General features: G+C 39.1%; 1 protein-coding gene across 3 annotated transcripts in view; it reads left to right on the forward strand.

Annotated features, from left to right (window-relative positions):
• The first annotated feature begins 5,932 nt into the window (after positions 1 to 5,932).
• Positions 5,933 to 26,176, forward strand: part of LOC116594149 — a 35,946-nt gene continuing 15,702 nt past the window's right edge. For 2 of the 3 annotated variants that reach the window (XM_032349139.1, XM_032349140.1), the window contains exons 1-4: positions 15,650 to 15,738; positions 16,815 to 16,907; positions 17,342 to 17,488; positions 17,859 to 17,999. In XM_032349139.1, the coding sequence (XP_032205030.1) occupies positions 16,884 to 16,907; positions 17,342 to 17,488; positions 17,859 to 17,999 (312 nt within the window). In that variant the 5' untranslated portion in view covers positions 15,650 to 15,738; positions 16,815 to 16,883. Of the gene's footprint in view, positions 5,978 to 6,144; positions 6,274 to 13,863; positions 13,977 to 14,308; positions 14,342 to 14,592; positions 14,683 to 15,578; positions 15,739 to 16,814; positions 16,908 to 17,341; positions 17,489 to 17,858; positions 18,014 to 26,176 lie in introns of those variants that run through there. The other variant, XM_032349138.1, reaches the window with a different exon arrangement.

A 26,176-nucleotide genomic window follows, 5' to 3' on the forward strand; every position in this document is an offset into this window, starting at 1 on the left:
AAAATCTTAAAAAAAAAAAAAGAATCATTATAAACTGGGGCACCTGGGTGTCTCAGTGGGTTAAAGCCTCTGCCTTTGCCTCAGGTGGTGATCTCAGGGTCCTGGGCTCGAGCCCTACATCAGGCTCTCTGCTTAGCGGGGAGCCTGCTTCCTCCTCTCCACCTACTTGTGATCTCTGTTTGTCAAATAAATTAAAAAAAAAAAAAAAGAATCATTATGAACTCAGGTGGGTAAATGCATTTGATATATTTCAATATATTTTAATTATTATCTTTATTACTGTTTAAAATGTCTCATCTTTGGCCAGAAGGAGTTCTTGAAATTGTCTCTTGAAACAAATAATCTTTGATAGATTCCTTGCTCTTTAGGGTGGCAATACGTTCCAGGCTCATCTTAAACATTATTGTCCCCAGACCTGGGATCAACAGTTTCTCTAAGAAGTCCTCATTCCTTTTAGTGGGAAAGGGTATCTGGAGGCCAGAATCTTGGTGCCAGTGATAGACATATTTCTTTTTAAATTAAAAATTGAGGCACCTGGGTGGCTCAGTCAGTTAAGCATCTGCTTTCGGCTCAGGTTATGATATCAGGGTTCTGGAAGGTATCCTGGATCGGTCTCCCTGCTCAGCGAGGAGTCTGCACAAAAATTGAGGCACCTGGGTGGCTCAGTCAGTTAAGCATCTGCTTTCGGCTCAGGTCATGATATCAGGGTTCTGGAAGGTATCCTGGATCGGTCTCCCTGCTCAGCGAGGAGTCTGCTTGTTCTTCTCCTTCTGCCCCTCCCCCCATTCAAGCTCACCCTCTCTCTCTCACAAATAAGTAAATAAAATCTTAAAAGAATACTTTAAAAAATTAATAGCTTTATCAAAGTATTATTTAAATACCATAAAATTCACCAATTTTAAGTGTACAATTCAATGATTTTTAGCATATTTTTTTTTTCTTTTTTTCCAAATTTTCATTTATTTGACAGAGAGAGAGAGAAATCACAAGTAGGCAGAGAGGCAGGCGAGGAGGGGGGGAAGCAGGCTCCCTGCGGAGCAGAGAGCCCGATGCGGGACTCGATCCCAGCACCCCGGGATCACGACCTGAGCCGAAGGCAGAGGCTTTAACCCACTGAGCCACCCAGGCACCCTGATTTTTAGCATATTTACAGAATTTTGCAACCACCACCAAAATCTAATTTTAGAACATTTCTATCACCCCAAAAGAACTTTATCTTACTAGAGTCCCTCATTCTCACCCCCAGCCCTAGGCAGCCACTAACCTACTTTCTGTCTCTATGTATCTGCCTATCTTGGACATTTGTTAAAAATGGAATCGTGCAATGTGTGTTCTTGTGTTTTACTTCTTTCATAGAGCTTATGACAGCATGTCTCAGTACTTCCTTCTTTGGTATTGTTGGATAGATACTCTTCCATTGCATAGAAATACCACTTGGTTTATCCATTCATCAGGTGATGGGCATTTGAATTATTATCACCTTTTAGCTCTTGTGGATAGTGCTTTTATGAACATTTATGTATAAATCTTTGTGAAGACCTATGTTTTCGTTTCCCCTTGGCAGATAACCAAAGTAAAATTCCTGGGTTTATGATAATTCTATATTTAACCTTTTAAGAAACTGTCATATTATTTTCAAAAAAAAGTGGTCGTACCATTTTACATTTCCACCAGCAATGTATGAGGATTTTTCCATATCCTCACCAACACTTGTTAATTGTCTTATTGACTATAGTTATTCTAGGGGATATGAAGTAGTAGCTCATTGTGGTTTTGATTTACATTTTCTAGTGACAAATGATGTTGAATACCTTTTTATGTGCTTATTGGTCATTAATATATCTTCTTTGGAGAAATGTGTATTCAGATCCTTTGCCCATTTTTTTTTTTTTAAGATTTTCTTTATTTATTTGACAAACAGAGATCACAAGTAGGCAGAGAGCCAGGCAGAGAGAGAAGCAGGCTCCCTGCCGAGCAGAGAGCCTGACTTGGGGATGGATCCTAGGACCCTGAGATCACGACCTGAGCCGAAGGCAGAGGCTTTAACTCACTGAGCCACGCAGGCGCCCCTCCTTTGCCCATTTTTAAATTGAGTTATTTGTGCTTTTTACTAAATTGTAAGAGGTAAGTCGCATATATCTCTATGACTTGTAAATATGTTCTTCTCTTCTATGGTTATCTTTTCATTATCTTGATTGTGTCTTTTGAAGTGCTGAAGTTTTAAATTCACCATTTTGATTTCTCCTTGTGCTTTTGCTTTTTGCCCAACGTAAGACCACAAAAATTTACTCTTAGATTTTCTCCTAAATTTTTGTTCTAACATTTAGGTTAGTGATCCGTTTGAGCTAATTTTTGTATGGTCTGAGGTAGGGGCCCAAATTAATTTTTTTGTCCTTTGGGTTATCCAAATTGCCCCAACACCATTTTTTGAAAAGACAATTTCTTTCCCACTGGATTTTCTTGGTACTTTTGTAGGAAATCCATTGACTATAAATGTGAGTATTTATTAGTGGACTTTCAATGATATTCCATCAACCTGTATGTCTGTCTTAATGACAGTACTACACTGTCTTGATTATCTTTGTAGTAAGTTATGAAATCAGGAAGTATAGGTCCTCCATCCTTTCTTTTTTAGAATTATTTTGGGATTCTTTGCATTTCCATATAACTTTTACAATTAACTTTCCAATTTCCACAAAAAAGGCAGAAGGGAATTTGATAGGGATTATGTTGGATCTGTAGACCAATTAGGGGAGATTGTCCATCTTAATTATGTTTAGTCTTCTCATCCGTGAACCTGGAATGTCTTTTTATTTGTTTAAGTCTTGTTTAATTTCTTTTAGCAATGTTTTATAGTTTTCATTGTAAAACTCACGCCCATTTCGTTCAGTTTATGCCTAAGTATTTTACTTTTTGATCTTATTGTGAATGTAATAATTTTTTAAATTTCATTTTTGTATTGTTCATTGCTAGTGTATAGAAGTACAGCTGATTTTTAGATGTTGATTTTGTGAATTTCCTTCATTAATTAACTCCTTCATTAATTCTAGCTTTTTTTTTTTTTTAGTGGATTTCTTCAGATTTTCTGTATACAAGATCATGTCATTTGTGGATAAAATAGTTGATTTCTTCTTTTCCAATCTGGATGCCTTTTATACCTTTGTTGCCTACTCAGTACATTGTTGAATAGGGTTGGTGAGCATGTATATCCTTGCCTTCCTCCCAATCTTAGGGGGAAAACTCTTGGTCTTTCACCATTAAATACTCTAGCTGTAGGTTTCACAGATGCTTTTTACCATATTGAGGAAGTAACTTCCTATTGTTAGTTTGTTGAGGATTTTTTTTCACGAATGCGTAGATGTTATCTGTATCCAGTTTCATGAATAAGGAAACTGTTTCAGGGGTATAGGTCTGTGACTCATTGATCTTGTGCAACACCCAGTGCTCCCCACGTCATGGACCCTCCCCATGTCCATCTCCCAGCCACCCCATCTCCTCACCCCCACCCCTCCAGCAACCCTCAGTTTGTTTCCCAAGATTAAGAGTCTCTTATGGTTTGTCTCCCTCTCTGGTTTTGTCTTGTTTCGCTTTTTCCCTCCCTTCCCCTATGATCCTCTGCCTTGTTTCTTAAATTCGACACATCAGTGAGATCGTATGATGATTGTCTAAAGACCAAGCTCTCAATCACTGTGCTAGCTCTATAGCATACCCTTCCACTTCATTATTTTCACTCGGTCTCCTCCTCTATATTCTCACCTTCTTCTGCTCATTTTGTTAAATGTTTATCTTCTTAAGGATTCTTGGCCATTTGCACTTGTTCTTCTCTTCTGAGGCAAAAGAATGGCTTTGACCATCACCTCTGAGCTACAAAATCTACATCTCCAGTTCCCCTTAAACTCTAGTATATCCTAATGCTTCCAAGTTTTACCCTTGGATATCTAGAGAAATCTCAAACCCATCATGTTCTTAAAACTTCCCATTATCCCCTGTCCTCTCACATGGGTTCCTCTTTCTGTATTTTCAATATCGAATGTTTCTTCCATTTACCATATTCAATTCTGAACCTGGGAGAGATCCCACGTGCCTGCTTTTCCTTGGCGTCTTCTCTCACCTCTTCTAATCCATTGCCAAGTTCTGCCTATTTTAACCTCCAGAGTATCTTTGTGATCTGTTCTTGTCTCTTCATCTCCTGTGCTACTACCTCAGGTCAGGTAACTATCATTTCTCCCCCCTGCCTGCAGTCTTGTCCTCCTCAGGCCCATCTTCTGCATTACAAACAGAGTGGTTCCTCTAAATCACAAATCCCAGGCCCTCTGATATGTGAGCCTTTCAAGGACTCCCTGTTGCCACAGCATTGTGACAAGGCCTCTCTTCCTCACTTGCGTTCTGTACACTTCTACCAAATATTGAACTCACAAGTGCACTTAATTTTAGGGGCACCTGGGTGGCTCAGTGGGTTAAGCCTCTGCCTTCGCCTCAGGTCATGATCCCGGAGTCCTGGGATGGAGCTCCACATCGGGCTCTCTGCTCAGCCTGCTTGCTTTGTCCTCTCTCTCTGCCTGCTTCTCTGCCTACTTGTGATGTCTGTCTGTCGGATAAATAAATAAAATCTTAAAATAAAATCTTAATTTTAGCAGCTACATGACACTTCCGTCATTTGAAATCACTACATTATTTGACTGGTTCTGTGTGTACGTCCGTTAACATGATGTCTCCTGCCTTGCCTCATGGCTGAGTGCTTTTTGTATATCCTGTTTCTTTGTTTGAGAGGTTCCTTCTCCCTCCACATCATGCCCTCTACCCTTTTTCATCCTGAAAAGCCACACTCACCAGCCCATTCTCTCGGAAACCTTCTCTGGCTCTTACAGACTTAATTATATACTCTCATCTCTGTTTTTTAGAACATTGTACATGCCTATAATATTGTGTGTATTGTCTTATCTTATAACTGTCATATGTTCTTTACTCTCACTCTAAGTTCTTTGAGGTCAGCAATCATGTTACCTTTATCTCGAATACCCTCACAACACCCATCATATAGACAAAGCTAAAAAAAATTTGCTGACGTCACTTGAATTAGGCTTTTTTCTATAAACCTCCTTGCTTTTAATAAAACATTTTCTGAATCATCAGTTTACATTTTTAAAAGAACATACTTAAAAGTAACACTTTTTGGATGACAAAAGTAACATATGTTTATTTTAAACTGCATGGAACTTATAGAGAAGTCCTTAGAAGAAAATAAAAATTCCTTATAAATCTACCATCTGGATATGTTACCACTTTGATGTATGTTCTGTGCATTCGTATGTGTGTGTGTATATGTGAATAGTCTGGTTATATGTATATATATGTATATGTATATATATAAAATATATATAAAATATATATGTATATATATACACATATGTGTGTATATATGTATATATATAAAATATATAGTTGGATATATATAAAACAGTATTATACACATTTTATAACTTGTCTTTTTTTAACTTAATCTATGTGAACATTTTGTCATATCATTAAATATTTTACAAAATTAATTTTAACAACTGCACATATGTATGAACTGTAATGTAAGTATCTGTGTATTGTTGAGTGTCAAGAGAATTTTGAATTTTTACTTATAGATAAATAGTGCCATGGTAAATATATTTATATATAAACCCTGTGCGCACCTTTGAGTCAACATAACAAGTTTAAAAAATATAACTCGTTCACTCATTTATTTTCTCAACACATTTGTTGAATAGCTACTCTGCAGCAGGCATTTTATTTTTATTTTTTAAAGATTTTATTTATTTGACAGACAGAGATCACAAGTAGGCAGAGAAGCAGGCAGAGAGAGTGAGTGAAGCAGGCTTCCCGCTGAGCAGAGAGCTCAATGCGGGACTGATCCTAGGACTCTGGGATTATGACTTGAGCCAAACACAGAGGCTTAACCCACTGAGCCACCCAGGCGCCCCTGCAGCAGGTATTTTAAAGAAGAAGTTGTAATAAAGCCATTTCTCTCCAGGAGTTGTCTTTGGGGGAGGGGAAGCTCTATTCCACCTTAGGTTCTTTAGAATTAAGGAGCTGGTGGGTTAGTTCTAATGTAAGCATTCTCAGTTTGGTTGCTAAGATATGATTATTTCTCAACAGTTGGGTCGTATTCCCAGGAGACGTTACCTCTGTGTCATCTCAACCTCTTCCTTGTAGTGCTGCTGTTTGTCTGGTGTGGGTGAGAAGGACAAAAACAGGGACTGGAGCAGGGTCAGGCCTAAAAAGGAGGTGAGTCTGAACATGAGAAATGAAGTCGAACAGTGGCTGTATAAGGGTAGGAAAGGGTTGGGTTCAAGGGACCTTGAATAAGTAAAATCCTCTGTCTTGGCAGGGCTGTGGGTGGTGTGAGAGAGAAGTCAAAGATGACCAAGATTCAAGAACTGCACAGATTTAGGGATTAATTTAGGGAAGGAGGGAAGATAGTATATTCAATGTTGGATGTATTGAATTTAAGTAGTATAAGAAATGAAGAAGTCTAAAATATTGAAATAAGGTTCTGCAACTCAACACCTGGAGAGATTTTTTTACTCTAAAAATAATAAGCATTTATCCTCTTTATTTTTCTAAAAAATAAAGTTTAAAGTGCACCGATTCTCTATATTCCTTCTAAGGAAAATAACGATATCACACTCCATCCCTGCCCTTCAACCTCAGCCTGCTCATCTTTTGTGCTGTGCTAACGGTCTCATTCCATCAGGGCTTTAACTCCCTCGATTTAGTGGTGATTATTATATTTCACCGACAATACTCCCTTAAATTTACCACCTTCCCAGGCACCTACCAGAAAACAAACTACACATTCAAATTAGGAATATTTGAGGAGAGTTTAACAGTTTAAAGCAACTATTTCGGATGAGTATTTGTGAGTAAAGATTAAGAAACCCACAAGAGATAGTAAATATGCTGGAGCCAGTAACAGCCAGAGTTGAGGCACCCCTAGGCCTGAAGGGATGTGGGGAGGGAGAAGTCGTGAAAAGCTGGAAGGAGCGTTGTGCACACAGGGCTATCTTGAGAGAAGCAGTGACCTCAAGGTATGCACCCAGCCAAGAATCACACGGCCAGGAGGAACCAGGAGAATATATACTGTGACCTGCCCATCCTTTCTTTCTGCAGCTTCCTATCAGGGCTCCCCATATGCAAAACCCAACTGCGAGCCATAGGACAAGGGGGTTTATTGGATATGGCCTCCAAAACATTTAACAGAATGAGGAAGAAGGTAGGGAGCATCTGGAGAGCCAACAGAAGATACTCAGGATACCACGTGTTTTACTAATTCTGAGTACATGATTAATACATTTCTTGCATTCTTCTCTTCCTTTCCGGGTTTATTTCATTCCTTGCTGAAAGAAGGAAGATTATTAGTATTTATTTCAGTGGGGGCTTATGAATAATAAATTTCTTAGCTTATCTGGAATGTCTTCATTTTGCTCTCACTCTTTTTTTAAAAAAAGGATTTTATTTATTTGACACTTAGAGAGAGATCACAAGTAGGCAGAGAGGCAAGCAGAGAGACGGGGGGAAGCAGGCTCCCTGTGGAGCAGAGAACCCGATGCGGGACTCGATCCCAGGAACCTGAAATCATGACCTGAGCCAAAGACAGAGGCTTAACCCACTGAGCCACCCAGGCGCCCAAACTCTTACTCTTGAATGATGGAGCCGTGTATAAAGTTCTAGATGGATAGTTACTTTCTTTCAAAACTTGGAAGCTATTATTGCATTGTCTTCTCTACTCTTGCTGATGGCAAGTCTGCTGTTGGTCTGGTGGTCTTTTTCTTGCAGGTAATCTTTTTTTCTCTGAGTGATTTAAAGTTCTCTTGTTTTCTTTGGTCTTTTATTTTATTCCAGTGTATCTAGAAATGGATTGATTTTCTTTATCCTGTGAAAGACTTGGTGTGCTTTTCCAATCTGAGCATTCATGTTCGCTTGAATTCTGAAAGATCTGCAGCCACTATCACTTCAACTATGACCTTTTGCCCATTCACTACATTACTTTGGCATTCCCATTAAGCATATGTTGGAGGTTTTCATCCATGTCTCTAAATGTCTCTCTTTTATTTTCTTCTCCATGTGTCTGTGCTAGATTCTGGGTCACTTTTGCCAGTGTGTCCTCCAATTCACTGATTCATTCTTCAGCAGCATCTAGTCTACTCTGAAACCTATTTATTGAGTTGTTCAATTTCTAATTTTGTTTTCTGTATTATCTTTTAAAAATATAGCTTCTTCTATTTTCAAGATTTTTTATTTGTATATTTGACAGAGAAAGACACCGTGAGAGAGGGAACACAAGCAGGGGGAGTGGGAGAGGGAGAAGCAGGCTTCCCACTGAGCAAGAGCCCGAAGTAGGGCTTGATCCCAGGACCCTGGAATCATGACCTGAGCTGAAGGGAGACGCTTAACAACTGAGCCACCCAGGTGCCCTAAAAATAGTATTTCTACATAAAATCCTATAGTATTTTTACATAAAATCCTATATTTTTCTTATAGTTTCTATTTTTTTCTATTTTTAACTTAAAAAACATCTGTTTTGTTAAAGACACACAGAGAAGTGCATCAACAAGTATGTAGACCTCAATGATGTACCACAAAGCAAATATTTGTGTCACCACCATCCAGCTCTCCCTGTTGTGATCCTTCCTAGTCATTACTTCCTCTCAAGATAACCACTGATTTAAAAAATATTTACTTTTGATTTATAGTTGACATACAATGTTATATTAGTTTCAGGTGCAGAACAGAGTGATTTGACAATTTTATACATTATACAATGCTCACTCCAGTAAGTGTAGTTACCATCTGTCACCATACAGCATTATTACAATATTATTGACTATATTCTTTATGCTGTCTTTTCATTTATGTGACTTGTTTATTTTAAAACTGGAAGTTTGTACCTCTCAATCCCCTTCACTATCCGTCCCCTACACCCCTCTCCTCTAGCAACCACTGGTTTGCTCTCTGTATTTATGAGTATGTTTCTATTTGTTCATTTATTTTGTTTTTTAGATTCCACATATAAGTAAAAAAACCATTTTTCATTTCTATTTTTAATTTTTTTTATAGATTTATTTATTTATTTGACAGACAGAGATCACAAGTAGGCAGAGAGGCAGGCAGAGGCAGTGGGGGGGGTGCGGGCGGGGCGGGAAGCAGACTCGACGCTGAGCAGAGAGCCCGATGTGGGGCTCGATCCCAGGACTCTGAGATCATGACCTGAGCTGAAGGCAGAGGCTTTAACCCACTGAGCCTCCCAGGCATCCCCCCAAAAACATTTTTTAAATAAAAATCGTATTCTTGCTTTTCTTGAAACTTTTACTACTTAAGTTTGAATCCCTGAACATGGTAGTTCATATTTGCTTATTTTTGAGGGTTTTTAAAAAATAAATATAATCGTGAAATATCTATTATTTCTGGCATCTTTCACTTATTTCATATTTGTTAGATTTATCCCTATTGTTGCAGGACATTATAGTTTGTTCATTTTCATTGCTATATAGTATTCCACAATATGACTATTATATGAATAATAACAATTTCTCCATTATGGTGATATTGGACATAGGAGTTGCAGTTTAGGGCTGTTATGAATAATGACACTGTGAACATTCATGCACATGTCTATTATCATAAGTAAGCATGCATTCCGTTAGGTGTTTACCTGGCAAAGGATCACAGAGTAAGCGTATCTTAAACATTCTGGTAGATAATACCAAGTTGTCTCCCAAAGCGGCTATATTCTTTTATATCCCATTAGTATATGAAAATCCCCACTGTTCCACATCATTTCCACACTAGTTATTGTAAACCTTTTAAGTTTAAGCCATTCTGGTGGGTGTGTTGCAATATACTTCTGTGGTTTTAATTTTTACTTCCCTAATTCCTAGTTAGATTGAGGCAAACCTTTAAATGTGTTTATGAGCCATTTGGATATACTCTTTTATAAATTCCTTTAAGTCTCTTACCCATTTTTCTTTGATTTGCAGGGGATTATTATATATTTTAGATATGGATACTTTGTTGATTTTATGGGTGATATATATCTTTTTGTACTCTGAGCTTTGCCATTTTTTACTCACCTAATGGTGTCTTTTGATAACTGGTGAATCTTGATTTCTTTCCTAACATTTTATTTTGAAAAAATACCAGACCTATAGAAAAGTTAAAAGAATAGTGCAGTGAGCGCCCATTATTCTTCAACCTACATTCTCCAATTTGCTAAACCTTTTGCCATGTTTGTGCTCATCTCACACTCTGTCTCTCTCAATCCATATACAGACGCATGCACATAGACCTGAATCATTCCAGAGTAAGCTCACACTTATATTATGGACTTTAAGTGTTCCAGGAGAATTCTTATAACCTTATTATACTCAAGGAACGTAATATTGATACAATATTATCATTATCACATAGCCTGTGGTCAAATTTCCCCCAGTGTCCTTGAAATTTTCTTTCTAGCTAAAATTTCCTTTCTAGCTATTCTTCAGCCCACCTAAGATCCGATCAAAGATGATCCATTGCGTTCTCCTTTCATCTAAGATAGCCCACCCACCATTTCCGTCTTTAGTGGTCATGTCGACTGTCCTATAATCTGGATTTGACTGATCACTTCCTCATTTTAGATTTAAATTAAACGTAGTGGGCAAAAATACTGCATGGGGAAGCATGTCTTCCATTGCATCATCAGGAAACATATAATATCGGTCAGTTCTGTTATTGGTGATTTTACGCTTGATAGCTTGGTGAAGGGGGTATTCATCAGATCTCTCTGTTGTAAAAGAGCTTTTCTCCTATTGTAACTTAATGTATAATACGCGTGGTGATGCTTCAGGCCATGTCAATATCATTGGTGCTTCTTGCCTGCAACAGTTATTTCATCTATAGTTGCAATTCTGTCATTCCTTCTCTTTTATTAGCTGGCATCTTTTAAAGTGGAATCCCTCCTCCCCCACTATAACTACCAAGCATTTATTAATTTATCTTATTATTTTTAAAAAAGATGTTATTTATTTATTTGAGAGAGAGTGAGTATAAGCCAGGGAGAGAGGCAGTGGGAGAGGGAGCAGCAGGCTTCCCGCCAAGCAGGAGCCTGACAAGGGGCTCCATCCCAGGACCCTGGGATCATGACCTGAGCTGAAGGCAGACGCTCAACTGAATAAGCAGCCCAGGTGTACCACTACCATTTTTAAGTTCCACTTTGGGGCCATGGGTTCCTTTCTTTTTCTTCTTTATTTTTTATTCAATGGATTTTAAATTATTATTGTCATTCTTTTTGATGTTCAAAATGTTGCTCATTTGACCAATGGGAGACCCCTTTCATCTGGGTCTTTTGCCTTTTTAGTGTATACCCATTGGGTTTTTGAGCACGTGTCTGTTTTTGGTACAAAAGTATAGGGACCTATCTTGTACTCTTTCTTTCTTTTCTTTTTTTTTTTTTTAAGAATTTATTTATTTGACAGACAGAGATCACAAGTAGGCAGACAGGCAGGCAGAGAGACAGGAGGAAGCAGGCTCCCTGCTGAGCAGCGAGCCTGATGTGGGCTCGATCCCAGGACCCTGAGATCATGACCTGAGCCGAAGGCAGAGGCTTAACCCACTGAGCCACCCAGGTGCCCCTCTTGTACTCTTTCTACTCCCAATCATTTATAACCAGAAATCTGCCATTTCTTCAAGAAGACCTTTTTTTTTTTTTTTCTTTTTTAAAAGAGTGGGTTATAGGGATGCCTGTGTGGCTCAGTTGGATGATCATCCAACTCTTTGTACTGGCTCAGGTCATGATCCAGCCCCATATTACATCCGGCAATGATGAAGCTCACCAGGATGCATAACTGGAGAATGGCTAATCTCAGTTTCGAATCAAGGCAATCTTGACGCCACCATCCCCCCACCCCAGAGCCCTCCAGCTTAAAAGTAACTTTTTTAAACTTAAATTGCAATGGTAGAATTAAACGTTTTAGCAATAAAATGTATCTGTAGGGCATTAAGGAATCATCTAATTAATTTTGTGATGGTAACAGAAATGTGGAGAAGAGTCAGAGAACTTGCATGGCTTGAAGCCTTATGTTTTTCTTGATTCTTAACTGAATGTTTTTAGATCCACCACCACTTCCCAAGCATCTGCAAAGAAGTGGCATGGATATTACATAGCCTGAGAAGAGTTTCAGAGATAATCACAGTAGCAGGACAGACAAGACATTCTTAAGGAAGCAAAAGCTTCCATTTCATGGACACATAAGGCCTGGAGAGCCAAAGACATGGATGTAATGAGGGAAAGTAGTGTAAAATAATATAAGTATGATTTCAACATTAAAAAAAAATGCCCATCTCCGCATTTGTGCTTGCACACACTCTCTCTCTCAAATAAATGAATAAAATCTTTTTTTTAAAAAAAGAGCAGAGTGTAAATGGTATGTTTCAGGTGCTCATTGGTTTTTGGGCATCTTCAAATGGACAGAAATGCTTTAAATCGCGAAGTCTTAATTTATTTAAAATTAATTAAAATTTAAACATCATGGGCTCCCATTCCATATTTGCATCTCCCTTCTTCCATGGTAACAATCCTGTTTGCTGAAAAACAGTATATTTACTACAACATACGCAATGGTTTCATAACTACCTCCCCAATAACACTACCAATAACAAACTCATTAGATAAATTTCAGGACTTCTTTGCAGGTCTTTTTATCCTTAGGAGATATCCCGTTAAAGGCACACACTTAGAATATTATGTTTAAAAGTTACTTGAATAACTCTTCTTTATAGTTCCATAATCAGTTTCAAAGGTTTATTTATTTATTTGAGGGGGTCAGCCGAAGTGACAGAGGGAAAGGGGCAGAGAATCTCCAACAGACTCCATTGAGCATGGAGCCTGATATATATATAATATAATATAATATATTATTATTATATTATAATATATAATATCATATATAATATATAGTATCATATATATTATATCATATATAATAAAATATTATATATTTTATAATATTATATTATTATTAAACATATAAATATATTATTATAATATAAATTAAATATATTTAAATATTAAATATTAAATATATTATAAATATATTATTATTAAATATATATTATATTGACATGTATGATATATATGATATATCATGATATGATATATATGATATATATGATATATATCATATATTTGATATATCATATATATCATATATATAATATATGATGTAATATATCGTATTATATAATATATATAATAAAACATATATTTTATAATATTATAATATATTATATTATTATATTATGTATTATGTAATATATAATATATTATATAACAATTAATATTAATAATATTAATTTAAATAATATTTAATTAATATTAATATAAATAATATTGATTTATAATATTTTTATAATATTAATATTATATAATATAACATTACTATAATATTTTTAATATTATAATATTATGTAATATATAATATATAATAAAAATATATAAAATATAATAAAACTATAACTTTTATAGTTTTTAAAATGTTTTTACAATTTTTTTATTTTTTAAGATTTTATTTATTCATTTGACAGAGATCACAAGTAGGCAGAGAGGCAGGCAGAGAGAGAGGGGGAAGCAGGCTCCCTGCTGAGCAGAGAGACCAATGTGGGGCTCCATCCCAGGACCCTGAGATCATGACCTGAGCTGAAAGCAGAGGCTTAACCCACTGAGCCACCCAGTGCCCCTTGTATGTTTTTGTTTGTAGCATGGTATCCCCCTCTGATGAAATACCCGCCTGCAGCATGAGAGAAACAACTCCTCCAGTTCATGCTCTTTACTTCTTACAGATATATTTATAGCTATGATACAGTCCTCAGAGATCACTGAGAGGAACCAGGAATGGGATACTTCAGGAAAGAACATTGAGGACATTATGGAGGTACTCCAAGCTGCTGATCAGGTGAGGACATCTCAGACATTTTACTGGCTCCAACGAGCACAGGACCATCTCCATCCAGGGAGCTGGTTGGGTACATACCTGTTGTGCCAGGAGAGTAGGAGAAATCTCCAGTTAGCAGAGCACTACTTGGTCCAGGCCATCATAGCTCCAGGTCTGATTCCCATGTCCCTAGTCTGACCCATATTCCCTCCATCCCCTCAATCCCTGATCCAGCTTTAACCCTCTTCCTGGATTCACTCCTCCTCTTCCTTTCTCTACCACGGGCCCTTTATTCTCTTTATTATCTTTACCCTTCAACCTTCCTTTCTTCCTGAGTCCCCTCTCTCCTGTAGTTGTCAACAGATAATGTCTTTAAAACTCTCAAGTTGCGGGCGCCTGGGTGGCTCAGTGGGTTAAGCCGCTGCCTTCGGCTCAGGTCATGATCTCAGGGTCCTGAGATCGAGTCCCGCATCGGGCTCTCTGCTCAGCAGGGAGCCTGCTTACTTCTCTCTCTCTCTCTCTGCCTGCCTCTCAGTGTACTTGTAATTTCTCTCTGTCAAATAAATAAATAAAAAATCTTAAAAAAAAAAAAAAAAGAATACCTTTCCTTTAAAAAAAAAAAAAAAAAACTCTCAAGTTGCTGAAAGTTAAAATTCTAAACAACAAGATGGTACCTCCACTATGCCAGAAGGTGACCGATATCTTCGTTGACTACCTGAGGACCATGGTGAGGAGCCTGTGCCTCTGGGCTGGGGACTTTGGGGGAAGAAAACAGCAGGTCTGAGCCCAGTAGTTCTTTCTGGTGGATGATGACACTTGGAAACCAACTGGGATCTGGGATGTGAGTGTCTCATTTCTAAACAGTTTGCTGGAGTCCATACCTAATACTCTGAGCATATCTCAGGGACCATGACCTAGACAGAATTGCAAGCTACAGCAGTGAAGCAAAGTGGTGAGGCAGGAGAAGGGAGACGGAAAGGGGGGAAGGATTTGGGCTGTTGGGCTCCAAGTCTGACCTGGTTTTCAGACTGTGTCCTTAGTCAGCTTTGTTACTGCAATTCAACTAATCATCTCACTGTCTTTCAAATCCACTTACCCGTGTGCCAGCCCACCTCTAGACTGAACGTTCATAATGTCTACCTGTCTATCTACCCACGTACTTTACATGCACATTCGTGACACTGGTTAATCTCGTTTCTTATTTTCTTGGTTACCTATGAATTATCTTTCTTCTGGTTTACCTGCCTTCCTTGGCATGCCTGTCTTCTGTTCAAGATTCTTGACCTGCCAGAGATTTCCAGAGTTGCTTCCATAATCTACCCACCTTCCTGATGATTCCCTAGGTGCTGTAGGGGAATTTCTCTGCTCTAAAATCTTCAATCCCCACAACCTCCCTGCCCCCAACACAGAGACTTTGCAGATTTTTTGTCTACCTGTTCTTTGCATGCTCTAGGAAGGTCTTGCCCTCCATCACTGGGAAGGCATTTGTTGGATGGGGTGATAGTGGGGTTCTTGCCTTCTAGAAGGAAGAGAATCTCTTTGGAAGAGACCAAAGCTGATTCTTAGAAGTTACGGGACTCATCTTGGGGATTAGCCTTTGAATAGTTAATCTTTCTTTTCCAGAAGCCGGAGGGAGAACTGGAGGAGCTGTGTACTACGGTCCTAATGGCTCTGGGGTTCCAGTCTCTAGGAATAGTCATCTTCAAGCTGTGGGACAGATGGCACAACACCTTGCCCCCAAACTGCCTCCTGACTGCAGTGGGGAGACTGATCCACCGCCAGGGTATAGCCTGAGTTAGTCTGAGAAGAGAACAGGGGCAGCAGGGGGTGGAGACATTGTATAGGCTCTAGATCAGCTTTATACTCCTGATTTCTCTCATTGGACATCTCCACTTATTTCAGTCATGGGTGTGTATGTGTAGGTGGGAGAACAAACTAGGATCCCTACTGGGCTCCTGGGACCTCAGGAGGGAATTTCTGGAGACCAAGAATGGCATGATAGGATGTATTAGGGCATGGGAGACCCACAGAGCTGGAAAGAAGACTCCAGGTGAAGAGAGAAGGCAGAATAGAAACCCCCATTCAGCAGTGGTGGGTAGGGGCAAGGAGAAAGCAAGGAGGGCTTTACTTAGGGGAACCTGCAGTGTTGAATTTGGTTAGAGTCTTGGAAGTTAATAGAGTAGGCAGGAGGAGGCAGAGACTCACCATTCAGTCTCTGCCCTAGTGGCTCGTGGTGATGGTGGTGGCTCGCTTACCCATTCTGCTCCCCTCTCTCTATCGCAAAGTGTGAAAAGGCAGTCAAGTCACAGGACTAGTGACCTTTTCTCCACCACTTGGAACTGGGGGAAAGAGAGTCTGGGGGGAGTAAGTTTGCCTTCGGAGCATTAGGCTCAAAATGACAAGGCATGACCCAGCCAGCACAGAGGACACAGCAACAGAAGCTGGAAGCATGTCGCTTGATCTAATCAGGGCAAATGTCTTCACATCCATCTCAGACAGCATAGCTCTCTATTTCCTAAGGGTTTTTGTAAAGGAGTGTTCATGTGTAGCCTGTCCTAATAATTTGCATTTCTGTGCTATGCTAATATCCATTATCGAGCTTGATCCTCCCAGCATCCCTGCGCAGTGGTCACGTCAGGAACTGGACTCCTCTATTTAACAGTTAAAGAAGCTGAAACTCAGATAAATTAAGTAACTAGTTCAGGGTTGCCCAGACTCTGGAGGTAGAACAAGGATCAGAACCCGGGTATCCTGGCCTCCAGTCTATAAAGTTGGCCTTAGTGAAGGATGTTCCTGGCCTTAGTGAAAGATGTTCCCCTCCCTGGGATAGGGATGTCTTTCTTGTACTTTCCCTCTTAGATGCAGCTTCATACATTGGGGTCACATGGGAATATATCCTGCGCCTTCTGAGGATGGCCCAAACAGAGGATGATATGTTGGCATTATGTCATGGTAAGGGTCAGGAGGGTCTGGGGAAGACACTGTTGGAATCAGGGAGGGAGGAAAGAAGGGCAAATAAAGAGACTGGTCCCTCTAAGTAGGGATCCAAGAAGGCTGGGGAGGGCCAGGAAATGACTGAGAGCAGACCAGGTGTGAACAGCTGCTCTTCTGCATCAAACTTCTTGGCCTGGATGGGGCAAGCTTGATAGGGATGCTATGGGCGTTGATACCCTCAACCACTTTTCCTTTCCCTGCTGGGTGTTCCAGGTGTGGTCACAAAGGAAAAATAGTTGGGGTCGTGGTGAATGAGTTGGTGTTTCCCAGTATAGGACCCCAGAAACACTTTTAGGGTTGGAGATGAGAAGACTATGCCCACATATGTGTCTGTTTCCCATTACGGGAAGGGAAAGGTGATGGGCAACTCATACTCCCTGCATTCCTCTCAGTGCTCAAAGGACTGGTCATCAGTGCCCGGAAACATGTGGGTTTGTCCACTACAGATGATGGACATCACAAAAGAGGCCGTGTCCTTCAAGGCTTATCTCACCCTCTGGCTTCTCTTCAATTGTTGGTCCATAAAGACCAGCAACAAGGTGGGATTTGGAGGTAGTGGGATTGAATGGATGGCTGCAGGAGTAAGTCTTGAGCCAAAGATAGGGCAGGGCCATGTCTGATTATTTAATGGTGGAAGGATAACTTAAATGGTTCTTCCAGAAGAGCAGGGTGACTTTCCTTGGGCTCTGCTTCCCATTCTCCAGAAAAGGGTATGTCAGAAAATGCCACTGTCCAGCTCCATATTTGTTAAATACACAATTAAGCAACTTAAATTTACTGATTACTGTTATTATCCAGGCACTGTGCTAGGCCCTGGGGATACAAAGATGAAAAAGGAAAAGCCCCTAAGGGATTGTCTTGTCTTCATCCCTGAGCTGAGGCAAGTTTGTTGTGTCTCCTTGGGCACAGGTGACAGAGCAAGCTATGGTGATAATTGGTCACCTCTTCTTCCTCATGCCATCCTCCAAACTCAAGAACCAAGTGAACCGGTTAACCCGATGGTTTATGACTTTGGTATCTGCAAAAGTGACACCTTTCTACATTTCCCAGGTGATTGGAATGGGGTAAAAAGATAATTTAATTAGTTTTTGCTTTCCACATTTTTTTTTCAAGATTTTATTTATTTACTTGACAGAGAGAAATCCCAAGTAGGTAGAGAGGCAGGCAGAGAGAGAGGGAGAAGCAGGCTCCCCGCTGAGCAGAGAGCCCGACGCGGGGCTCGATCCCAGGACCCTGGGATCATGAGCCGAGCTGAAGGCAGAAGCTTAACCCACTGAGCCACCCAGGCGCCCCTGCTTTCCACATTTATTGAGTAATTAATGCTAGGGTTGGCAAAGCATGGCCCACAGGCCAAATCCAGCCTGAATCTTGTTTTTGTAAAATAAGGTTTTGTTGGAATTCCACTCTGCACATTTGTTGAATTTGTTGAATAGCCCTTTGAATCTCTCTGACTTTCCCATCTCTGACCTCTAGATTCAGACTTAAATGGCTCATGAGAGAGACCAAGCCCACCTGGATAATCTGTTTTAAGGCCAACTAATGTGGGACCTTAGTTACATCTGTGAAAATCCCTTCATATCAACATCTAGATTGCTGCTTGATTCAATAACTGGGAAAGAGGGCCTGAAATCTGGGAGCCATCACAGAATTCTGCCTACCTTAGAATTATTATACTAATGTTAAGTATTTTTAGGAGCAGAGGACAGAGTACTGGAACCAAAAATTTCTGATTGTTGTTTTAGTCCTTCCATTTCAGTGGCATTCCTCCAACCAAGTTCCATCCGACTTTTAATGGGTATTTCACAAAAATAGGCTGTGTTAATTGGCAAAATGGGTGGGAAATACTGAGTTAAAATTAGTATCTTAAATGTAGAATTTACGTAGAGCCTTCAATACATAGGCTAGTCTTGTCCTCCAAAAAGCAAACACCAACATGGTGTTAGAGTTGCAGGAGATTTATTGGAGGAACATCTGTGAGGGAAAATAGGGAGGGAGCCAGAGGAGGCTGGGAGCACTCAGATGGCGATATATGTCTGAACCTTGGCAAGGAGAAGGGAAAGGAGGAAGGAAAGGGAAGGAGGGGAAAAGTAAGGAAGGCCTTAGATGACAGTGAGGTTCTAAAAATGTTTCAGTAAGGCCAACAGGGAGTCCCTGAATCAAAGCCACCCATCAGAAAAGTCCCATATCTTGAAGGAGTAGGTCTGCCTTAGTGGACTTGCCATATTCAGTCATTGGCTAGAAGAAACCTGAGGGACTCTGGTTTCAGTTTTAACACAGTGAGGATTTTAGAGCATGACAGCTGGAGATATTGGTTAATTATGCACCTCATAATAGGCATCTGAGAGGCCCATTTTTCAGGGTTGCTAAATATGCTAATGTACATTTGTGAATTTCCAAGATGAGAATTTTTTTTTTTTAAGTGCAACACTCGTTAGCATCGAGTTTCCGGGGACTACAGTTTGCAGTCTACCATTACACCACCATCTCAAATGCACTTCCCTTGTCATAGAAAGAGATGAACTTTCTCACATAGCTACTCTAGTTTTGCCGATTAGTGGACCACCCACACAATCTCTTGTTTGATCTCCCTCCTGGCATGTGTCTGCATGTTGCCTAGGGTAGGGTCTGTGAATTTGGAACAAAGGTTTGCTCTATGTAGTCAATTAGTCAGTTGGAGGACGAGATTTTTTCCCCAACTACTAGTCCGCAGATTGTTCATGTGTCGATTCCACCCCATTCCATCTTGACCGACAGTGGAAATGTTTTGACTACTCCCTTTTCCCCTCTCCTTCTTCCTCCTCTCTCACTCCAGGGCATAGTGATTGAGAATCAAGATATTTATCAGCCTATAATATAATTTTGGTTGGACATCAACCAGCACTAACCAGCCCTAGTTAAGCAAACTGTCCCTAATAGGAATCCATCAGGTAGGGGAAGGAAAGGAGGAAATGTTGAATATTCAAAATCCAGTGGAGGGATTTCTGCTTCTGGTGAAGATGGAATAACTGGGGCAGATTTACTCTCTTGCCTGAAACAACTAAAAGCTAGACAAAGTATAGAAATAATTGTTTTTAAGACATTGGATAGGAGGCAACAAAGAACAGTGATTCCTGACAGTCAGGAAAAAAATGAGGTGAGCCCTCTTATTGTCCCAGCTAATTTTCTTAAGAGAGTCTCCAGGTTGTGGCATAGGGAAAGAAAACCCAGGAAGAGTCTAGTGGACTTCCTGAGGTGACAAGATGGCGGTGAAAATCCAGGGAGACCAATGCAGCTAGAGTTTACAGAGCAGAATATTAAACAGTCCATGAATACGAGGAAACTGTTTCAGGTGAGGAAAAGAACAAAGAATTGAGAGAACAGTAGCCAGAATTCACATGGTGCCAGGAATAGTACCTGTTCACACCAATCAGCTTGAAAACTTCATAACTCACAGGCATTGGGTAGAGAGCACTGAGAAGGTGGGGCAAAATTAAGAGCAGGCTGAATGCTGTTTTGGTCTAACATTTTATTTTATTATTATTTTTTAAAAATATGTCCTTGATTTTTTAAAAAAGATTTTATTTATTTATTTGACAGAGAGAGATCACAAGCAGGCAGAGAGGCAGGCAGAGAGAGAGGAGGAAGCAGGCTCCCTGCTGAGCAGAGAGCCCGATGCAGGGCTCGATCCCAGGACCCTGAGATCATGACCTGAGCCGAAGGCAGTGGCTTAACTCACTGAGCCACCCAGGCACGCGGTCTAACACATTTTAAAAGCAAGACCCTCCCCCCCACAATCAAACTATTTTCAAGTAACTGAATCCCAGAAGAAATTCAAGAATATAAGAATACAAAAATACCCAGCACTTAATAAGGTTAATTCACAATGAGTGGCGTTAAATAAAAAATCACCAGACACACAAAGATGCAAGAAATTATGATGTGTAATAGGGAGAAAAATCAATCAAAACTGACCCAGAACTCACACAGAAATAGTAGACAAGGACACTAAAGCAGGTATTATAACTGTATTCTGTAGGTTTGAAAGCTAGATTGGAAAAGATTGATTAACTTGAAGACGTAGCAATAAAAACTATACAGAATGAAACACAAAGATAAAAAGAAGTAGAAGGAGGAGGAGGAGGGAGAAAAGGAGGAGAAGAAGGAGAAAGAGGAAGCTTCAGTGAAATATGGACAAATTCAAGCAGCCTCATTTATGTTCAGTTGGAGTTCCACCAAAAAGGGGAAAGACAGAAAAATATTTGAAGAAATCGTGGTTGAGAATTTTCTAAATCTGAAGAAATTGATAAATTCACCGTTCCAAGGCACTAAGTGAACCCCAAACACAAGAAACATAAAACCACACCAAACCATATTATATTCAAATTTCTCAAAACCAGTGGAAAAGAGAAAATCTTAAATGCAGAAAGTAAAAATAAAAAATGAAACAATAAAAGCAACATGTTTCAAAGAGAGGAATAAAGATTCTAATTGGAAACAATGCAAGTGAAAACATAGTAAAATTCAAGGTACTAAAAGAAAAACACTATATCCTAGAATTCTGTGCTTAGTGGTAATTTCTTTCAGACTAAGAGAAAAAAACATTTTCACACATTAAAAAAAGCTGAAAGAATTCATCACCAGTAGACCCATATTATAAGAAACGTTAAGAAATTACCATTAGAAATGGTAATTATCTGAACGAATATATATTTTTTTATTTAAAAATCTCTTTATAAGGTAACTATTTTAACAAACATAACAATGTAGTATGGAATTTGTTGTATGTGGAAGTAAAATTTATGACAATAGCACAAAGTGTAGTATTAGTATACCTATACTTAGTGTATGTAAAGTAGTATAATATCACTTGAAGATTGACTGGGATAAATTAAAAATGTGTGCTATAGGGACACCTGGGTGGCTCAGTCCTTTGAGTGCCAGCCTTTAGCTCAGGTCATGATCCCAGAGTCCTGGGATTGAGTCGTGCATCAGGCTCCTTGCTCAGTGGGGAGACTGCTTTTCTCTCTTCCTGCTGCTCCCTTTGCCTGTACACACTGTCTCTCTCTCTGACGAATAAATAAATAAAATCTTTTTAAAAAATACGTGCTACAAACCCTGTATAGCAATCACTAAAATAACAAAGAGTTATGGCTAATAGGCCAACAAAGGATATCAAATGGAATTATAAAAAATATTCAATTAATTTGAAGGCAGAGATAGAGGGACAGGAGAACAGATAATTAGGACTAGTAGGAAACAAATAGCAAGATGATAGATTTTAGCCTAACCATAATTAATAAATAAGTAAGTAAATAAATAAATAATCATATTATATATAAATGGTCTAAATACCCCAATTAAAGGCAGAAATTGTCAGAGGGATTAAAAAAATAATACCCACCTATATCCTATATTTTCTATAGGAAATGCACTTCAGACATAAAGATACAAATAGATTAAGAGTAAAAGGATAAATAAAAATATTTAGGCATATCTTGGAGATATTACAGGTTTGGTTCTAGACTACTACAATAAAATGAATATTGCAGTAAAGCAAGTAAAATGAATTTTTTGGTTTCCCAGTGCATATAAAACTTATATTTACGCTACACTGTAGTATAGCGTGCAATAGCATTTATCTAAAATACAATATAAGTGCTTTAAAAATACTTTATTTCTAAAAGATAGCATCATTGGAGACCTTAGTGACTTATAATCAGTTACAGCATATCACCATTGCAAAAATAGTAACAGTGAAAAAATTTCAAATATTTTAAGAACTACCAAAATGTGACACAGAAACATAAAGTCAACAAATGCGGTTGGGAAAATGGTGCAGACAGACTTGCTCGATATAGGGTTGCTACAAACCCTAAATTTATAAAAAAAAAAAAAACCCTTCCAAAGCATAATAAAGTAAAGCAATAAAACAAAGTATGGCTGTACCATGTTAACATTTATGGAAAAAAGCTGTTTCTGCAGTATTAATATCAGATAAAGTAGATTGCAGAGCAAAGAATATCATCAAGTATTAAAAAATGTCATTTCATAATGATGAAAGGGTCAATTATCAACAGTACCTAACAATTCTAAATGTTTATGTACCTGCTATTATGTGTCTGTTATTATAACAGAGCTTTAAAACTATATAAAGCAAAAACTAATAGAACTGCAAGGAGAAACAGAAAAACCCATAATTACAATCAGATTTCAACATCCCTCTTTCAACAATTAATAGAACAAGTAGATGATCAGAAAGTACAGAAGATCTGAGGACTATCAAACAACTCGACCCTATTAGCGCACAGAATAGAAAGGAAGTACAGTTGTCTTTATTCACAGGCAACATGATCATTTGTATAAAAATATGAAATACTTATGAATAAATCTGAATAAAAGGTAATACATGTACACTGGAAACTACTAATCATAGCTAGAGGAAATTAAAGAAGACTTCAGTAAACAGAAACATGTGCAGTATTCAGGGGCCTGAAGATTCAATATTAATAAGTTATCAGTTCTTCCCAAGTTGATCTAGATTCATTGCAATCCTCTTTTTAAAAAAAATCTCATTTTTAAGAACATTTTCTCCTGTTTTCATCTATAACTTTAATAATTTTAGGGTTTACATTTAAGTATGAGCCATTTTTTTAAAAGATATTATTTATTTGACAGAGATCACAAGCAGGCAGAGAGGCAGGCGGAGAGAGAGGGGGAAGCAGGATCCCTGCTGAGCAGAGAGTCCAATGTGGGGCTCCATCCCAGGACCCTGAGATCATGAGGTGATCTCAGGTCTCTATTTTTTTTCTAGGACCCTGAGATCAGGTCACCATTTCAGGGTCCTAGGGTCGAACCCCATGTTGGACTCTCTGCTCAGCGGGGAGCCTGCTTCCTCCTCTCTCTCTGCCTGCCTCTCTGCCTACTTGTGATCTCTGTCAAATAAAATCTTAAAAAAAAAATCTCTACACCCAACATGATGCTTGCTTGTACTTACAACCCTGGGATCAAGAGTCTCACCTGTTCCACTGATTGATCCAGGTGGGTGCCCCAGATTCATTGCAAGTCTAACCAAAATCCTAGCAGCCTTGTGGTGCCTGGGTTGGTCAGTCAGTTCAGAGTACCCATATTATGCTCCACACTGGGTGTGGAGCCTACTTTAAAAAAAAAAAAAAAAAAAAGAACCTAGCAGTCTTGCTTGTTTTCTTTCTGGTTTTATTTTTTTATTTATTTGAGAGAGAAAGAATGAGAGAGGGAGTCAGAGGGAGAAGCAGACTCCCCACTGAGCTGGGAACCTGATGTGGGACTTGATCCTGTGACTCCTGGATCATGACCTGAGCCGAAGGCAGTCACCCAACCAAGTGAGCTACCCAGGCCCCCCACGCAGGCTTTATTTAATAGGAATTGACAACCTGATTCTAAAACTCACATGGAAATGAAAAAGACCCAATACAGCCAAAACAGTTTAGAGAAAGAATGACAACTTATAAAACTACAGCAATGGAGACTGTAGTATTGGTATTAAGACAGATGAATGGATAAATGGAACTGAATAGAGATTCCCGAAATAGACCTACATATTTACTGCCAAGTGATTTTTTTGGCAAAGGTGAAAAGGCAATTCTTTGGAGAAAAGATAGTCTTTTCAACAAATGGCGCTAGAACATTTGTATATCTATACACAAAAAGATAAACTTCAATCCATACCTCATACCATGTATAAAAATTAACTCAAAATGGCTCACACTTGGGGCGCCTGGGTGGCTCAGTGGGTTAAACCTCTGCCTTTGGCTCAGGTCATGATCTCAGGGTTCTGGGATCGAGTCCCACATTGGGCTCTCTGCTCAGCAGGGAGCCTGCTTCTTCCTCTCTCTCTGCCTGCTTGTGATCTCTGTCTGTCAAATAAATAAAATCTTTTTAAAAAAATGGCTCATACTTAAATGTAAGCCCTAAAATTATCAAAGTTCTAGATAGAACAGGAGAAATTAATGTGCAGTTGGGGTAGGCAAAGATGTCTTAGCTACAAACCAGAAACATGATCCATTAAAGAACAAAACAAATAAAGTGGACTTCATCAAAGTGAGTAACTTCTGTTAGAATGAAAAGACAGGTCTCAGACTGGAAGAAAATATTTGCAAATCACACACACACCCAGAATATATGAAAAACACAAAACCCATTAAAAAAAAATTTAAAAAGCAGACCAAAAAATTGAACAGCTGCTTCACCAAAGAAGATATGAGGATGACAAGACAGCCACCACGGGAATAGTTGCTCAACATTGCATAGACGTGAGGGACTTTAAAATCACCACGAGATGCCACTACACATCTGTCAGAATGTAAACTGGCAAACCACCTTGAAAAACAGTTTGGCAGTTTCTTAAAAAGGAAGTGAAGTTCTGTAATGACAGAAAGCAGACCAATGTTTGCCTGGGGAAAGGAAATGTGCTAGAAGGGGAGGGAAGGAGAAATTACAAAGACCTAAGAGGAAACTTCAGGTGTAGTGGGTATGTACCTTACGTTAATTGTGGTGGTTTCCTGAGTGTATACATTTATCAAAACTTAATAAATTGAACACTTTATTTTTTAAAAATATTTAATTTATTTATTTGACACAGAGAGAGAGATCACAAGTAGGCAGAGAGGCAGGCAGAGTGGGAGGGGGAAGTATGCTCCCTGGTGAGCCGATAGGCTGATGAGGGGCTCTATCCCAGGACCCTGAGACCATGACCTGAGCTGAAGGCAGAGGCTTAACCCACTGAGCCACCCAGGCACCCCTGGACACCTTAGATATATATCGTTTTTGGTATCAGATGTTAATAAACCTCTTTTCAGAAAATCAAATGGCATGTTTACACATGTGAAAACTAAGGTTATCTGTAGAACTCTTGTATACCAGTGATAAGAAGAATTCACAAAATAATAAGAAACCACCAGGTAGGGGCACCTCGGTGGCTCAGTGGGTTAAGCCTCTGCCTTCGGCTCAGGTCATGATCTCAGGGTGCTAGGATCGAACCCCACGTCCGACTCTCTGCTCAGCAGGGAACCTGCTTCCCCCTCCCTCTCTCTGCCTGCCTCTCTGCCTACTTGTGATCTCTCTTTCTCTGTCAAATAAAATAAAAATAAAATCTTAAAAAAAAAAAAAAGAAAGAAACCACCAGGCAGAGAGTAGAAATGTAGTCTTTTAGACTCAGTTTTCAGAACTTTGAAAGTCGTAGAACCATGGAATCAGTTCTTGCTTTGGCTCTG

Source organism: Mustela erminea, chromosome 6 (genome assembly GCF_009829155.1).
Source record: "Mustela erminea isolate mMusErm1 chromosome 6, mMusErm1.Pri, whole genome shotgun sequence".
Lineage (NCBI taxonomy): Eukaryota > Metazoa > Chordata > Mammalia > Carnivora > Mustelidae > Mustela > Mustela erminea.